Raw genomic sequence first — 13113 nt, 5'->3', positions numbered from 1 at the left:
ATGATACACCACGCTATAAAACCATGAGGCTATAATACTAGACCAGTCGCGATGACCAGACGGTGTCCAGCCACCGACACTTTTGAGCACATGCGAGAGTGCTCAGATAAGATTAACAGACCAAATGAAACAAATAATCTGTTCCGGATTACCTTATGAAGTCAGTCAAAGGAATATCCCATCAGCATTCTGCTTGACTAAAATATTTCGTTAGATCGGGTGGACCCATGGCCAAGAATCGAAAGAGGAGGTTAGACGTAGCATCCACCTTTACTCGGACCTATTCTTAGAGAAAAGTGCACTTAGCTGGGCGCAAGTCCAAGAGCTAGCCAGGGATTTTGACCAGTCGATAAGTATCAGATGGCCGCGGTACTATGAGGAAATGAAAGGTTAGAGCCACCTTCATACCATATATTTGCAGAGATCTAAACAAGTATCCGTTAGGTGTTGCAGATGGAGCGGAACGTGATATTCTAGATATCATCGCATTGAATGTACGCTCTGAAATCGTCTTTGGGCGTTTCAGTGACGGATGTACAAGTGTATATTGGAAGGAGAATGAACAGGTCTATATTGGTCAAAATTGGGACGTAAGTCAATCTCTACCCAAGTGTACTCGATCAAAAGTCCTGACTGAAGCTACACGATAGTGGGTTCAGCAACAACAGGAGAACCTGATTCAGATCAGTATTATTCAAGACGGTCTTCCTTCAATCATGATGGTTACGGAGGCAGGAATAATTGGAAAAATCGGCCTCAACTCCGACGGCGTGGGCGTTTGCTTCAATGCAATACGTGCAAAAGGTGTTGATAAATCTTTTCTGCCCGTGCACCTTGGTCTACGAATGGCACTGGAAAGCAAGACGGCTCTTGCAGCCGCAGAAGAACTCGAGCGAATTGGCATGGCAAGTTCCGCACATATCATGGTGGGCGACAAGGCAACTGCATTTGGACTGGAATTTACATCTACGACATTTGCTAGATTGCCTGTGAGCTCGGATGGGTATTTGATTCATTCAAATCACATGTTGCTTAAACATGAGAACATTCATGAGCCCAAATGGCTTGAAGACTCCTATACCCGGATTCAAACGATGGAACAGAACATCCTCCAAAGGAAGAATCTCTCTCATGAAAGTTTTAGTAAGCTTTTTGAAGATGAGGTTGGTTTTCCATGTTCTATTAGTCGAGCAGCCGATCAAAATAGTGACATTGCGACGCTATTCAATATTGTCATTGATTTGACACGAGGAATGGCTATTGTGAAGGAAGGAAGACCAGTTAGTCATAGTGTTACTCCTACTATATCCCTGGAATTTTTAATTTGAATATTAATTTCGAGATTTCTGCTCAACTCGATTGCTTCAATATTAAACGTAAATGAAGTAGTTAGCGACACGGTTAATTTTGGGCCGAGAGAACTGAATTCCATATCGTACTGAGTCTCCTCTGCTTCGAAAATAGAAATATGCTCAGATAAGTTCTAACCACTTGTTTGACAAGGTTCTGATAGCCTCGTATCAATTGAACTAGACTGCGTCGAGAGTTGATAAGGCGAAGCATGAGACTTCGTGCATTTCAAAAGAACGACTCCATGTGATTCTGTAGCTTCTTACTTGTCGACAATTCATGTAATTCTACTATCAACATAACGTAATCGGTTTGGCTGCCACTTGGCTCAGAGATATGTTGAATATGGCTGGAAGTGAGTGCGGATAATTTCTGGTGCCGCGGGACTGCATCACAATGAGGAGGGCTTTCGGAGTTAGGCGCACTCCCCGCACTGCTCCAATATCTCGTAGTCTGTTCTTTTCCAAGGCAACTGGTCCGCGTGATTTTTGATTCTGATTTGAATCAGCGTTTGAAAAAGGAGTAGTATTTAGTAAGGCTCATGTAATTTGGAAAACCCCAAACAAGTTATCTGGTCTTGGTGAGAACCTATTCGGAGAACCCGTTGAATACGGTTTCATGAATAAAATAGTTCATCTTTGGAGATTATTCAGAGAAATTTACTTATCAGGAATCAAGGCTTGACTTCAGTCTTTCCAATATGGCATGCAAGTTTGGTACAGAGGAAACTATTGCTGCAGATTTCAAATCGCAAACTATCTTCGAATTGATGTCCTTGAAAGGCAAAGTTACAGTAGTCACAGGTGTGTTAGGTTCTATCATTATTATCTCTCTGATGGTATCTAACTTCTTTAGGCGCTGCTCGTGGAATCGGTCTAGCTCTGGCCAGAGGAGCGGCTGAGTTGGGCAGTGATGTTGCCATTCTAGATACCCTGCATGAGCCAAGTGAAGACTTGGGAAGCTGGAAATCACTTGGAGTACGCATTAAGTACTACAGGTAAGATATACTCCGGATATGAAATTATATGAGGACTGATTATTGAGTTATTCCAATGCAGAAACGACGTCACAGAGCTAGACCAGCTGACGGAGACATTCGAGCGCATAAAACGCGACTTAGGACGTATTGACAACTGGTATGGATCTAATTTCCGAATGAGAAAGAAAGAAATTAAGACTAAACAACGATATCCAAGCATTACTGCCGCGGGCCTTGTTCTAGACAAACCCTTCCACGACCACGAATGGGAAGAATGTTCAAAGATATTGAATGTGAATGTCAGCATCCCATCATGAGATCCTTCAAACTTAGAACAGTCTTTCTGATGATGAATAGGTGATGGGCACTTTCTTTTGTGCCAAACTAGCTTCAAAAGCAATGAAAGAACAAAAGAAAAAAGGCAGCATCGTCATGATTGCCTCAAATGCGGCAAATGTTGCCATTCCGTCTCGGAACATGTCGATATATACGGCATCCAAAGGTGCTATTCAGTCTTTAACGAGAGCATTGGCCGTTGAGCTAGCAGAGTTTGGAATACGGGTTAATTCTGTCTCCCCCGGGTTCATCGCGACAGAAATGATCATGGAAGCCTGCAGACGAGATTCGGATCTTTGGGATGTTTTCAGCTCTAAGCCACCGCTACAACGAGTTGGAGCGAGAAGCCATCTGAAAGGGATTGTTGGCTATCTATTAACTGACGCAGCTGCTTATACTACGGGCACTGATGTTGTGGTCGATGGTGGACTAGCATGTGGCCATAGTTGATTGATTTGACTTTATTTTGAGCTAGACTGCAACCCTCACGCATCAATCGAGATATTTGACCGAAATAACCTACCGTTTAAGCCAACCTATAATCTTCTGGGCTGATGGTGTTGTTTAACATTGCTAGGCCGGAAGAACAGCTTGAATATTTGCAGAGTATGTATAGTGACCATCAACCAATATACCGAAGTAATTCAGTTCATCCCAAAATTAAACTCCGCATCCCAGTCCAGAGGAACAGAAAGCGCCAATTCAGGACTTTCACAGTCCCATATCCCAGTAGTCAATAGTGGCCCAAAGGAAATGTTATCTGATTGCCATGCTGAACCAATAGCCAAATCGTCTCCGGTAACAAATGCTGGAATCCGATGATAAGATGAATTTTGAAGTGCATTCCTCGCCTTTTGGACAGTATAGTCGACATATTCTCTTTTCACCGGAATCATCAATTTTTCAAACTCTTCAAGACAGCGCGATGCAGCCGGCCATCTCTCAGCGATGGTAGTGAAGAGGCGTGAGAAGCAGGAAATGAAGTTCTCGACTTCACTCAAATTGTAGTTTTCCGATATGACATCTTTGCATCGTTGAAGCGTCCGAAGAAAAAGGATTCCAGCGGAGAATGTGTGGTAGCATGGATGAAAAACGAACTTGCTATTTCCAAAGCTGAGATTCGCTTGCTTCCAGTAACCATCGGCAACCCCAATACACGCGGGAAATGCCTGCATGAGACGTCCATAGCTTGGATCTTTCACCCTTGGACTTGGGCGAAATAACATGACGATGATGACATCTCGAGCGATGTTGGAATATAAACACATTTCTTCCCACTGAGATAGCTTGCTAGGGTCAGTATTGAGAGATGAAGCCCAGTTTATCTCCTGTTTCCAACCGTCAATTCGATTAACTATCCCGTCCATCCACTCATCAAGGGTGGAATATTGAGTGGGTATGCTGCCATTGTGAAACTGGACGAGGAGTACCTCAGCCTCTATCTGGCGAAACTGCCATATCCGCCGCGATGCAAATTTTACTGGATAACCTGATAGATTGATTCCATATGATGATATAAGACCATCGTCGACTTCTGCTGGGAATGGCACATCGATTGAAAGCTTGAGAAGACTGGACGGTCTTAGAAGTGCAGCGGACGTGGCTATCTCCATCTCATACGCGCACCAAAAAACTCTTCGACGAACATCTCTCGTGAGGGGATCCAATTCTCGTATTCCAGGAGTTTCGCGATGCAGACCCAGGTCAATACAGGATTGCGTCGTAAAGCCAGAGAGTAGCCAAACATTGGCGGCCGTAGGGTCAAGGTTTGCATACTGAAGAAATAGTAGCAAGGCTTGTAATCCATGTATATCATTTGTACAAACCGCTTGAATGTTCTGCATTGCCTCTTTGACAAGACCAGTTGCAATCGAGTTCGCCCAGACCTGCTGGGTTCGCGCTGCGGTGGTCAGAGAAATCGCCATGATCAGACCAATGATGAATCGCTCTCGTGGAGACCCTGATATTATATCGGCGTCGAGCATCGTAGAGGATTTGCGGAAGACCGAATCGAAGTAAGCTTCGAGATCCGCAGAGTAGAATAGCGGGCATTGTGTAACTACTCTCGTCATATAATTGCTGAATAGAAAGTCTGCTACCGTGTTTGGAATGGTAGATAGACCACTTGTAGAGTGATGCGTGGATGCCAAAGCCGTCTGTGCCTGTATGTCATTGGAATCATTTGCACCGAGAAAAGTTGTGGATGGTAGCTTTGTTCCTGCAACAGCGCATCTCGCCAGTGGAACAGCAGATGTGAGACCCAGAAATGTAGGTGCCAGGCCATCTAGAACTTGCTCGATCAAATCATGATTCAACCCATCACTCTTTTCAGAGTCCAGCGATGGTTCTTGGTTTATTCTTAGCTCTTCCTCTAGGAACCGGACGATGGAGCGAGGCACAGTCCGATCTTTAGACTCACCAGAGGCAAGGCATCGAGTTCCGGCTTCAAGACATTTTGTACAGCTTGGGGATCGTGCATCACACTATGATATTGATCAGACTCGAAGCTATCTCAGAATTGTTTGCTGCCATTCAGGTGGTACCTTACCATTATCTTCTTTGTCCTGCACCGTGCACATGCTATTGCCCTCCGACGAACCCTTGATGAAGATGCCATAGATAAAAGCTAGAGTATACAAAATATGCAGCTGCAGTCTGGCATGGAAGGTGAGACGTCCTGTTGGTGCGGAGATGAGCGCAGATCCCCACGCCGTTTATCTATTTACTTCAAATACCTGGGGATGACCATTGTTCTTCATTGAGTTCTGCTCAACCCGGAAACCCCACTCTATCAAACCTATCAGATATCCCGGATATCCATGAAAAGTAGATAAGTTATCCGACAAATACGGTCTATCGTAAAATGATTTCGAGATTTTCATGAATTTGGTACCGAAACAAGGCTCCACCCCCGCTTTTTGGGGTCCAAAGTGCTCGTTTTGCATTTGTTCGCAATGAAAGACCCATGGCGATATCATACACAATCCTAAACACCAAATTTCGTGAATCACAGGCCGATGGAACTTGAAACTCCGAGTTCACCTGGAATCAATGAACTGCTTGGTTCTTTGCCAGCTTGTCTTCGATGCAGGTCTAATAAACGAAGATGTGATACCCAGCTTCCATCTTGTCGCAACTGCTCGAAGATGGGTATAGATTGTATCTTTTTCGATCATTTGTTGAAAAAGAACGTATCAAGAACGTAGGTTACTTGTCCACGACGTTGTTTCGAGCAATACTCACATCTCATGCATAGATACGTTTCTGCACTTCTACAACGCCTTCAGGATTCACAAGAAAAGAGTGAGACACCAATCGATGATATCTCACACAAATCGCCTCCAAGAACAAGCCCAGCCAGTGTTAAAAAGAGCTTATCCACGAGCCGATATATCGGACCCTTATCGTGCCTGAGCCAGTCTTTGTCGATCATCGAGAATCCTGCAACAAAAGCATTACAAATCCCAAGTCCACCTCCCTTACACCTGCGAAGAGACTCGGAGTTCGCAATCGACCACACGACCCATCAATATCTCATGCAAAAATACTTTTCGGAAGTTCACCCTCTATATCCATTTGTAGATGAGACACTGCCATTTCTCTCGCCGGACTGGGAAATCGAGAACGCAAACAATACGTTAAACCCACGTGAAAGCTTCATACTGGAATCAATATGCTCGATATCAAGCCATTTAGTGGTCGGTGAATCGAAGAACCACGAGCAAGCCGAATCATACCTGAAATTTAGCAAGCAATGTTACTGCCAGGGACTAAAGGCCTTTGAAAAAGCTGCTACCGACATCAGCTTACAGACACTACAAGTTATTACCCTCGCTGCACTCCATAGCCTATTTTCCCCACAGCATGGGAATTTTGGACAGCTTATAGGGTTGGCTGCTCGTCTAGCCATTGACCTGGGGATCCGAAATCGGCCACGCAGCGATGAGAACGAAGATAACAAAATAAACCAGGTCTACATGTCTGTATATTGCCTCGAAAATCAGTATGCTACAGCCATGGATCGACCGACTCTTCTACCAGACCCAATTATAGACATGCAATCTACAGACCCACATGACATTCTCTGTGCCCTATATGGTATTCAGTCGAGATTTCGATCTCACCCTGAGAATGTTGAGGTAGAGACGCTACTTCGGGAGTTTGAGGCTCGTCTGGATGCTGTTGAGCAGATACCGATAGCACCAAGGCATACTATTATTGCTGTGGCCCTTGAGACACGCTTGTTGATACAAGATAACGATGAAGGTAGTGCAGTCCGCCTCATTGAGACTTACTCGCAAATTTCCTACATCCGCACATCATTGTGTCCACTGTGGGCCTACAGGGCAGGTTCAATTGTGGCATCCAAAATATCAAGGCAACATTATGAACATGTTTCAAGCGAAAATCCTGCTCATCAGTTTAATCAGAACCACCAAGCGTATATCAATTGCTTGCTGATATTAGACCAAATGTCGCGAAGATGGCCAAGTGCTAATGCATTGAAGGTATCCCTACAGTCATTTGCGCAGGCGAAAACTATTGGTTCGGGGTCAGATTGAAATCGATATGTCATGGTGACAATTTAAAATCTGCAATTGGAGATCATCATCAGACTACCAGTCTGATCACAGTTTAGTATTTGTGGTATTGACGGACAAACAGCATTGGGTTCCAGCGAATGCTTCTATGCCAATAACATGATTCCCCAATACGCCAGTTAAATTTTTCGTATTTTGTTTGCATTGAGCCCTCATTTGCTGAAAGAAAAAACTTATCACTGTACAATCACTCCTGTTCCCTAAAAAACACTTCTATTTCTACATTATCTCCTAGGATGAAGAGCTAAGCTTTTGTGAACTTATACTACAGGCCTATCAAGGATGAAGATTGGGACTTTATTCCTCCAAGTCTTTGGATTGTCTGCTAGAATAGACCAATATTTAAACGTTAAATAATGAAAGTATTGAAAACAGACGCTCAAAGTAGTAAATTTAGCAGTAGCATAATGCACGTATGGTATGGAAGGGGCTATCAAAAGAGCGTGTCTTCAATTCAAAATCTGAACTGTGTTTTGCTATCAATTGATCGAATTTAACTAGCAGAGGAAGTCCCCGTTTCACTCCTTCAAGGCCTGGAGGATAATCTCTTCACTCTGGTACCCTTATTGCAATAGCAGATGGTGCCATTCGCCTAGCTGATTCAGGGCAAGGTTCTGAATCCCAATTAGCCCCGGCATACGAGGGATTACGTTCGAGGAAAGGTTCCTGAGTCAATATGCATTTAGTATCAATAAAGACGCTCCCAATGACATTTTGATAGATATCATACCTCATGAGTATTCCCACTAGGCGCCGGATTATTCATTGCCTGTCCCTTGTATTCTCGATGCTCCGGCTCCGTCTGAGTTCGAGTTTGAGGCTCGGCTCGCTGGGCTGCACCAGCATGTTGTGCGGGGGGGCTTGGTCGTTTCGACTGGTGCAACGGCGGTACTAATTGTGAGGGTCAAGTGGATGTCTTGAGTGTGCGTTGCGCAGTGAGATGCGGTGTAGTACTGGTTGACATGACTAGGGCTTGATGGAGCAGGTGATCCACGAAGAGAACTCATCATGCAGCCCATCACTTTAAAAAGCGAGGGAATCAAGACTGGTCAATGGTTGATGGTTTGCAGATGATGATGATAATGGTGAGAAGGGTTAACAGAAAGGGCCAGTGCGAAAGATATTGGTTGTTGGTGAAATGGCTGGTATTGGGTGATGAAAGAAATGAAATTTGTCGGCTGCAAATCCCTTCCTTATATACGACGTAATTTGAAAAAAAGCAGTCCGAAAGTTGATTATTCAAACACCGAGTCAAACAGACGCGCCATCCCATATTTACATGCTCGTTCGTAATATATGTACAGTGCATATTAGATAGAATCCGTTGTGGCCCATTAGTTCTCTACCGGGAGGGACCGCCCATTAGATCCTCCAGCTCGTCATTTGTGAGAGTACTTCGTCTGCGGTTACCAGACCGATTGGATGACTTCTCAGGACGGCTGCGTTTCCGTGTTTCCCCTTCCTTACGGGCTTGTTCAGCTGTACGAGCCTCATCTTCGGCCGCGGCAAGTTTTTGGCGGACACTCATTCGAGGCTCGGTGCCATTCGACTTATCGAGAGCTGTCAGTATTGGCTTATGGAGTAGGGGACATGCTAAAGCTTACCTCTCGACCTGGATTGGAATCGGTTTTTCGACGTGAAGAACGCCGAGTGACGGTTTCAGATTTATGGGCCTTAATTAGGAGGGTATCATCGGTGTTCTCAGGGCTAGGAATTGCCGGAGAGCCCTGCAAGCCTGGCGTGAACGATACTTTTCGATGACGCTTCGGCTTAGCAGCCAGTGTTGCGTTATCATTGCGCTCCCTAAGCGCACGTTCTGATCGCTCAGGTACTTTGCGAATCTTCGATCGTGTCTCTGGAGGATTGGATGTTTCGTATGAAGTCTCGTCTTCTCGCATAGCTTCATCTTCCTGGTCTTCAAGGATAGGCGAAATGGCATGGGCACCATCGTTGCTCTGCATACTGTCGTCCCCTGCCGAATTGAAGCTTAAGTCAAGGTTCATGCCACGCTTCAGCTCTTCTACTTGAACTGATCCACCGCCATCGGCTAGGCGCCGCTGCCACCCATCCATCATTGCCACAGCTTGCCTCCACCTGCTTTCCATCTTTTCCCAGCCCTCCCGAAGCCTTACGATCTCATCATCTCGGATTTCCACTTCCTCAAGCGGTACGAAAGAGGGGTTTGTAAGTAGGGTGCGCAAGTGGTCTAGAACGGTGTGCATGCGGAGGGAAAGCTCCTCGCAAGATGTAGGAAGCGAAGTTACGGCGTTCGCAGATTTGCTTGGTCCAACACTCATAGACATAGTTGAAGACTCATCCTCATTTCCAGCGTCGTTCTGCGGCAGACCTTGTAGCTCCTTTAATGTATCCACTGTGTTACGCGCCAATTCGATGAGTGAATCGTTCTCGTCACTCAAATTTTGACAGAGCTCAGTCAAAAACTCTGTAGTCTCCTCTTTCAAATTGTATTGTGGGTCGTGGACTCGCTCACCACCACTAGCACCAAGTCGTGAACGATCCGCTTGGGGGTTGATATTGATCGTAGCCACGCTCAAACCCTCTCGCTTACCCCGCTGGCGTTCAGCTAGATGGGATTTGAGCTTTTGCATTTCCAGATCACGCTTTCGGACGTCATTGGCGCATTGTGCGCGGACTTGTTGAACTGTTGTCTTCATACGCTGAACTTGTTCTTTCAATCCTCGAATGGTCGTCTCGGCCGCGGCCATGTTCGTCTTGAGGGTACGCTGTTGCGCTTCACTGAGGGCGAGAGATCGAGAAAGCTCGGCCGACTTGGTTTTCAATTTTCCCTACATAGCAGCCTCAGTCAGTAACTTAATCCACGTGAACTATTGAAGTATGATTAACAAACAATTTCTGTAGTCTGTTCTGATTCAGTGATGCGCAACGCGCGGATCGTCGTCGCAAGGCTTTCTCTGTGTTCGGCTTCGCGCTGAAAGACTGTTAGAGTAATGCGCGACGCCAAAAGAGTGATAACAACCAACATCTCTTCTCAAAACAAGATCGTTGACCAAGTTAATGATCCTGGCCATTGTGGCCCCAGTCCCTCCCTCTTCATTCTCAGGATCCGCGAAGTCTATCGCGTTACCACTCTTCAACAACCCCCCTCGCCAGTAAGATATTGTTGACATAAGTCGAAGCGGCCTGCAAGTTGTGCGCCTCCATCGCCAGCGAAGTGCTTGAAGTGGAGCTGGCGATCTCTCAAAGCGGAAGATTGTAAACACCCAAAAACCACCTGACCGCCTTCAGTCACGTGGCAAGGGCGGGCTTCAATGTTGGATTCTTCGGCTTTCTTTGATCTTGTGGGATACTCGATGTAATCATCGTTTTGCTCGACAGGCTGGATGTGAGTAGACACGATGCCATCCAACCTGTCGGTCTTGCATTCGCAGGGCCAAAAGTTCTATCAAAAAGGGGATTTTAAAGCGGCCATCTCGGCCTTTACAGAGGTACCCTCATTTCCATTCTAACCCAAAGAGGCAGCTGTTAATCTTCAAGTTAGGCATTGAGCCAGCGAGATGCCGACACGATGGGTATCTTGGACAATCGGGCTGCCACTTATTGTAAATTGGAACAGTATGATCAAGCGCGTCGAGATGCAAAACACATGATTAAACAAGCACAGGATGATGAGCGAGTAAGTTGCTGCTCTTACTAGTCACAAGCTATGGCGTCATGGCTCACGTACTGATAGGGTTATTTACGATGTGCTAAAGTGCTTTTGCTAGAGTCTAAACCAGACAAAGCATTGCAAATTTATGAATATGGTCTCAAGGTGCTGCCAAGTGGCCATCCACGTCGCGGGGTGCGTCCAGCCACAGTTTCAAAGGGTCGTCGTGATCGACATGCTAACGTCTGTACAGCTGATGGAGCAACTGCACAAGAAACTTGAGGACCGAATGATGCTGAATAGGCAAGACCCTTTCACGATGCTTCCCCTCGAGATGGCAGCCCTCGTCATCCAGCATTTGTCTTTTAAAAACATTGTGTACGTTGTACCTGTTTGCCACAGTTTACTGTTTCATCGCTCTAATCCCACTTTAGGGGCATTCTTCGTGTCTGTAAGGGCTGGGAGCGTTTTTTTGGTAATATGAGGGAGCTTTGGATGAAGATTGATCTGTCTGGTGCTCGACAAAAGGTCCCCTGGACTGCGGTCAGAGCATACATTCGTCGCTCAAGAGGGTTGCTTACACATGCGACACTGAAAAATCTGGCATTACCGTCCACACCTAAGAGTATGGAATTTCTCAGCAGATGTCCGCGACTGGAGCACCTCGAGCTATGGGTCAACCACGATTACAAGGACATCTTCCAGAAATTTAAAAGGTGCAAATACCTAAAGACAATAATTTTCTCGGCGGAGATCGCTGTTCCACACAGCGCGCTTGAGAAGATTCTCACTCAATTTCCAAAACTTGAACGCATTGAACTGTGGAGCGTCAAGCATTCTCCTCTGACTATCGGAGAGGGCAATTGGCCACGGAGTCTTCTAAATCTCAAGAGCATTACCCTGGCCAGTCAGCAAGCAGCCTCAACTACCCCGCCGTCTGCACTCGTCATACCAAACCTCAACCATGTAAGTCTTGAAACTCGAACTCTGATTTCAAAGCTGACACTATCGCAGAGTCTCACGGATATTCCAAACTATCCAAACCTTCAGGAACTCCGTCTAGACTGGGACCCTCCAATCTATCGACCCTGGTTATTCTTTCCGCCCCCTTCGCACTTTGATGAAGAAGAAGACGAAATACCTATTCAACTTCCTCCCTTGAGGCGTCTTGAATTAAATGGCTTAACGATCAGCAGCAATTTCTGCTCGATCTTACCTAGTACCCTGATGCATCTGAGCCTCAGAGGTGGCTCGGCAGTCCAAGGCACTCATTTTGACGGTGTTCAAAAGCTCGAGAGACTTGCTACCCTCATGATGAAAGATGCCCCATGGGTTAACGCTGCGACTGCGAATGCTATTGTTTGCGATACTCAAGCACCGCTTCGTGTTTTACATATCGATGAATGCTTCAATTTTACCAGTAATGATTTCAAAATACTCTTTCATGATATGAAAATGCGGAATCCTGATGCCTTGGAATTAACTGAACTGAGTCTTGTTCAACTCCAAGGATCCGATGATGAATTCATAAAGGCTACTTGTACGCAGCTGAAGAAATTAAAGATCTTGAATCTTTCCAAGACTTCTATAACGGGCTGCACTATTCGTGATCTTGCAGATGCGAAATTATCCGGGTCTTCCGAATTACCGACTTTAGACCGTCTCTATGTCCGCGGCTGTGAACGTGTTTCTTCCGATGCGGTCGCCTATGGCCGAGAACGTGGCTTGGAAATAATAACTTGACGACAGTCATCGCGAGAAGAAATTTGACGTCGCTCGTTACTCGCGATGAAGGACAACCCAAACGATCTGCTGTGGGACTGCTTTTCTTCGGGACAAGGCGGTTTTCCTCCGTGTTAATCATCCACGAAGCTATGTCATCTATACAATTCTACACTCCCGCTCTGGTCCAGAGCGGATTATTATACCATTTCGAGCGATCATTCTATCATATGCTGTGCTGGTGAGACGGGCTTTTCTATTCCAGTATGACTCACTTGTATAAATGGGGAATGGTTTAGACAAACAATCTCAGCAATGCCGGGCAAGCATTTCTGGCAACATGCATCACCATTGTATTCCAAGCGGACCAAATCTCCAATCTGGGCAAAACATTCCGACTTGTACCACTCTGCCGCGCCGAGCAGAGTAATCAAAAATAGCCTAATAGTCCACACAAGGATGTCTACAAGATATCGAATCTAACTCAGAATAAACGA

At 45.7% G+C, this 13113-nt stretch overlaps 5 protein-coding genes across 5 annotated transcripts; 3 read left to right on the top strand and 2 right to left on the bottom strand.

Moving 5' to 3' along the window:
• Positions 1-124: 124 nt before the first annotated feature.
• On the top strand, positions 125-1142 carry N7469_005147 (uncharacterized protein; the record flags this gene model as incomplete). Its single annotated transcript, XM_056644067.1, has 4 exons — positions 125-160; positions 215-369; positions 422-590; positions 651-1142. Coding segments are annotated over 4 exons (852 nt in total), but the record flags the coding sequence as incomplete, so codon positions are not given.
• A 908-nt stretch (positions 1143-2050) lies between these two features.
• N7469_005146 (uncharacterized protein) lies at positions 2051-3115 on the top strand (the record flags this gene model as incomplete). Its single annotated transcript, XM_056644066.1, has 4 exons — positions 2051-2153; positions 2206-2347; positions 2409-2628; positions 2687-3115. The coding sequence occupies 4 exons, from the start codon at positions 2051-2053 to the stop codon at positions 3113-3115; spliced, it is 894 nt and encodes a 297-aa protein (XP_056500880.1).
• Positions 3116-3309: 194 nt separating this feature from the next.
• On the bottom strand, positions 3310-5282 carry N7469_005145 (fungal specific transcription factor domain-containing protein; the record flags this gene model as incomplete). The annotated part of the gene is made up of 2 exons (XM_056644065.1): positions 3310-5148; positions 5265-5282. The coding sequence occupies 2 exons, from the start codon at positions 5280-5282 to the stop codon at positions 3310-3312; spliced, it is 1857 nt and encodes a 618-aa protein (XP_056500879.1).
• Positions 5283-8608: 3326 nt separating this feature from the next.
• On the bottom strand, positions 8609-10415 carry N7469_005144 (uncharacterized protein; the record flags this gene model as incomplete). The annotated part of the gene is made up of 4 exons (XM_056644064.1): positions 8609-8815; positions 8871-10073; positions 10136-10216; positions 10269-10415. 4 exons carry the CDS (start codon positions 10413-10415, stop codon positions 8609-8611), a joined length of 1638 nt encoding a protein of 545 aa, XP_056500878.1.
• A 228-nt stretch (positions 10416-10643) lies between these two features.
• On the top strand, positions 10644-12637 carry N7469_005143 (Leucine Rich Repeat domain protein; the record flags this gene model as incomplete). The annotated part of the gene is made up of 6 exons (XM_056644063.1): positions 10644-10733; positions 10787-10921; positions 10979-11089; positions 11148-11272; positions 11329-11860; positions 11909-12637. The coding sequence occupies 6 exons, from the start codon at positions 10644-10646 to the stop codon at positions 12635-12637; spliced, it is 1722 nt and encodes a 573-aa protein (XP_056500877.1).
• Between the last annotated feature and the right edge of the window lie 476 nt (positions 12638-13113).

The sequence above is a fragment of the Penicillium citrinum genome (assembly GCF_028827155.1).
Source record: "Penicillium citrinum strain IBT 23319 chromosome Unknown utg000004l:1.0-2404223.0:1.0-2405248.0, whole genome shotgun sequence".
Taxonomy (NCBI): domain Eukaryota; kingdom Fungi; phylum Ascomycota; class Eurotiomycetes; order Eurotiales; family Aspergillaceae; genus Penicillium; species Penicillium citrinum.
The sequence above is the reverse complement of the archived record's forward strand: the minus strand, read 5'-3'. Positions and strand labels throughout refer to the sequence as shown.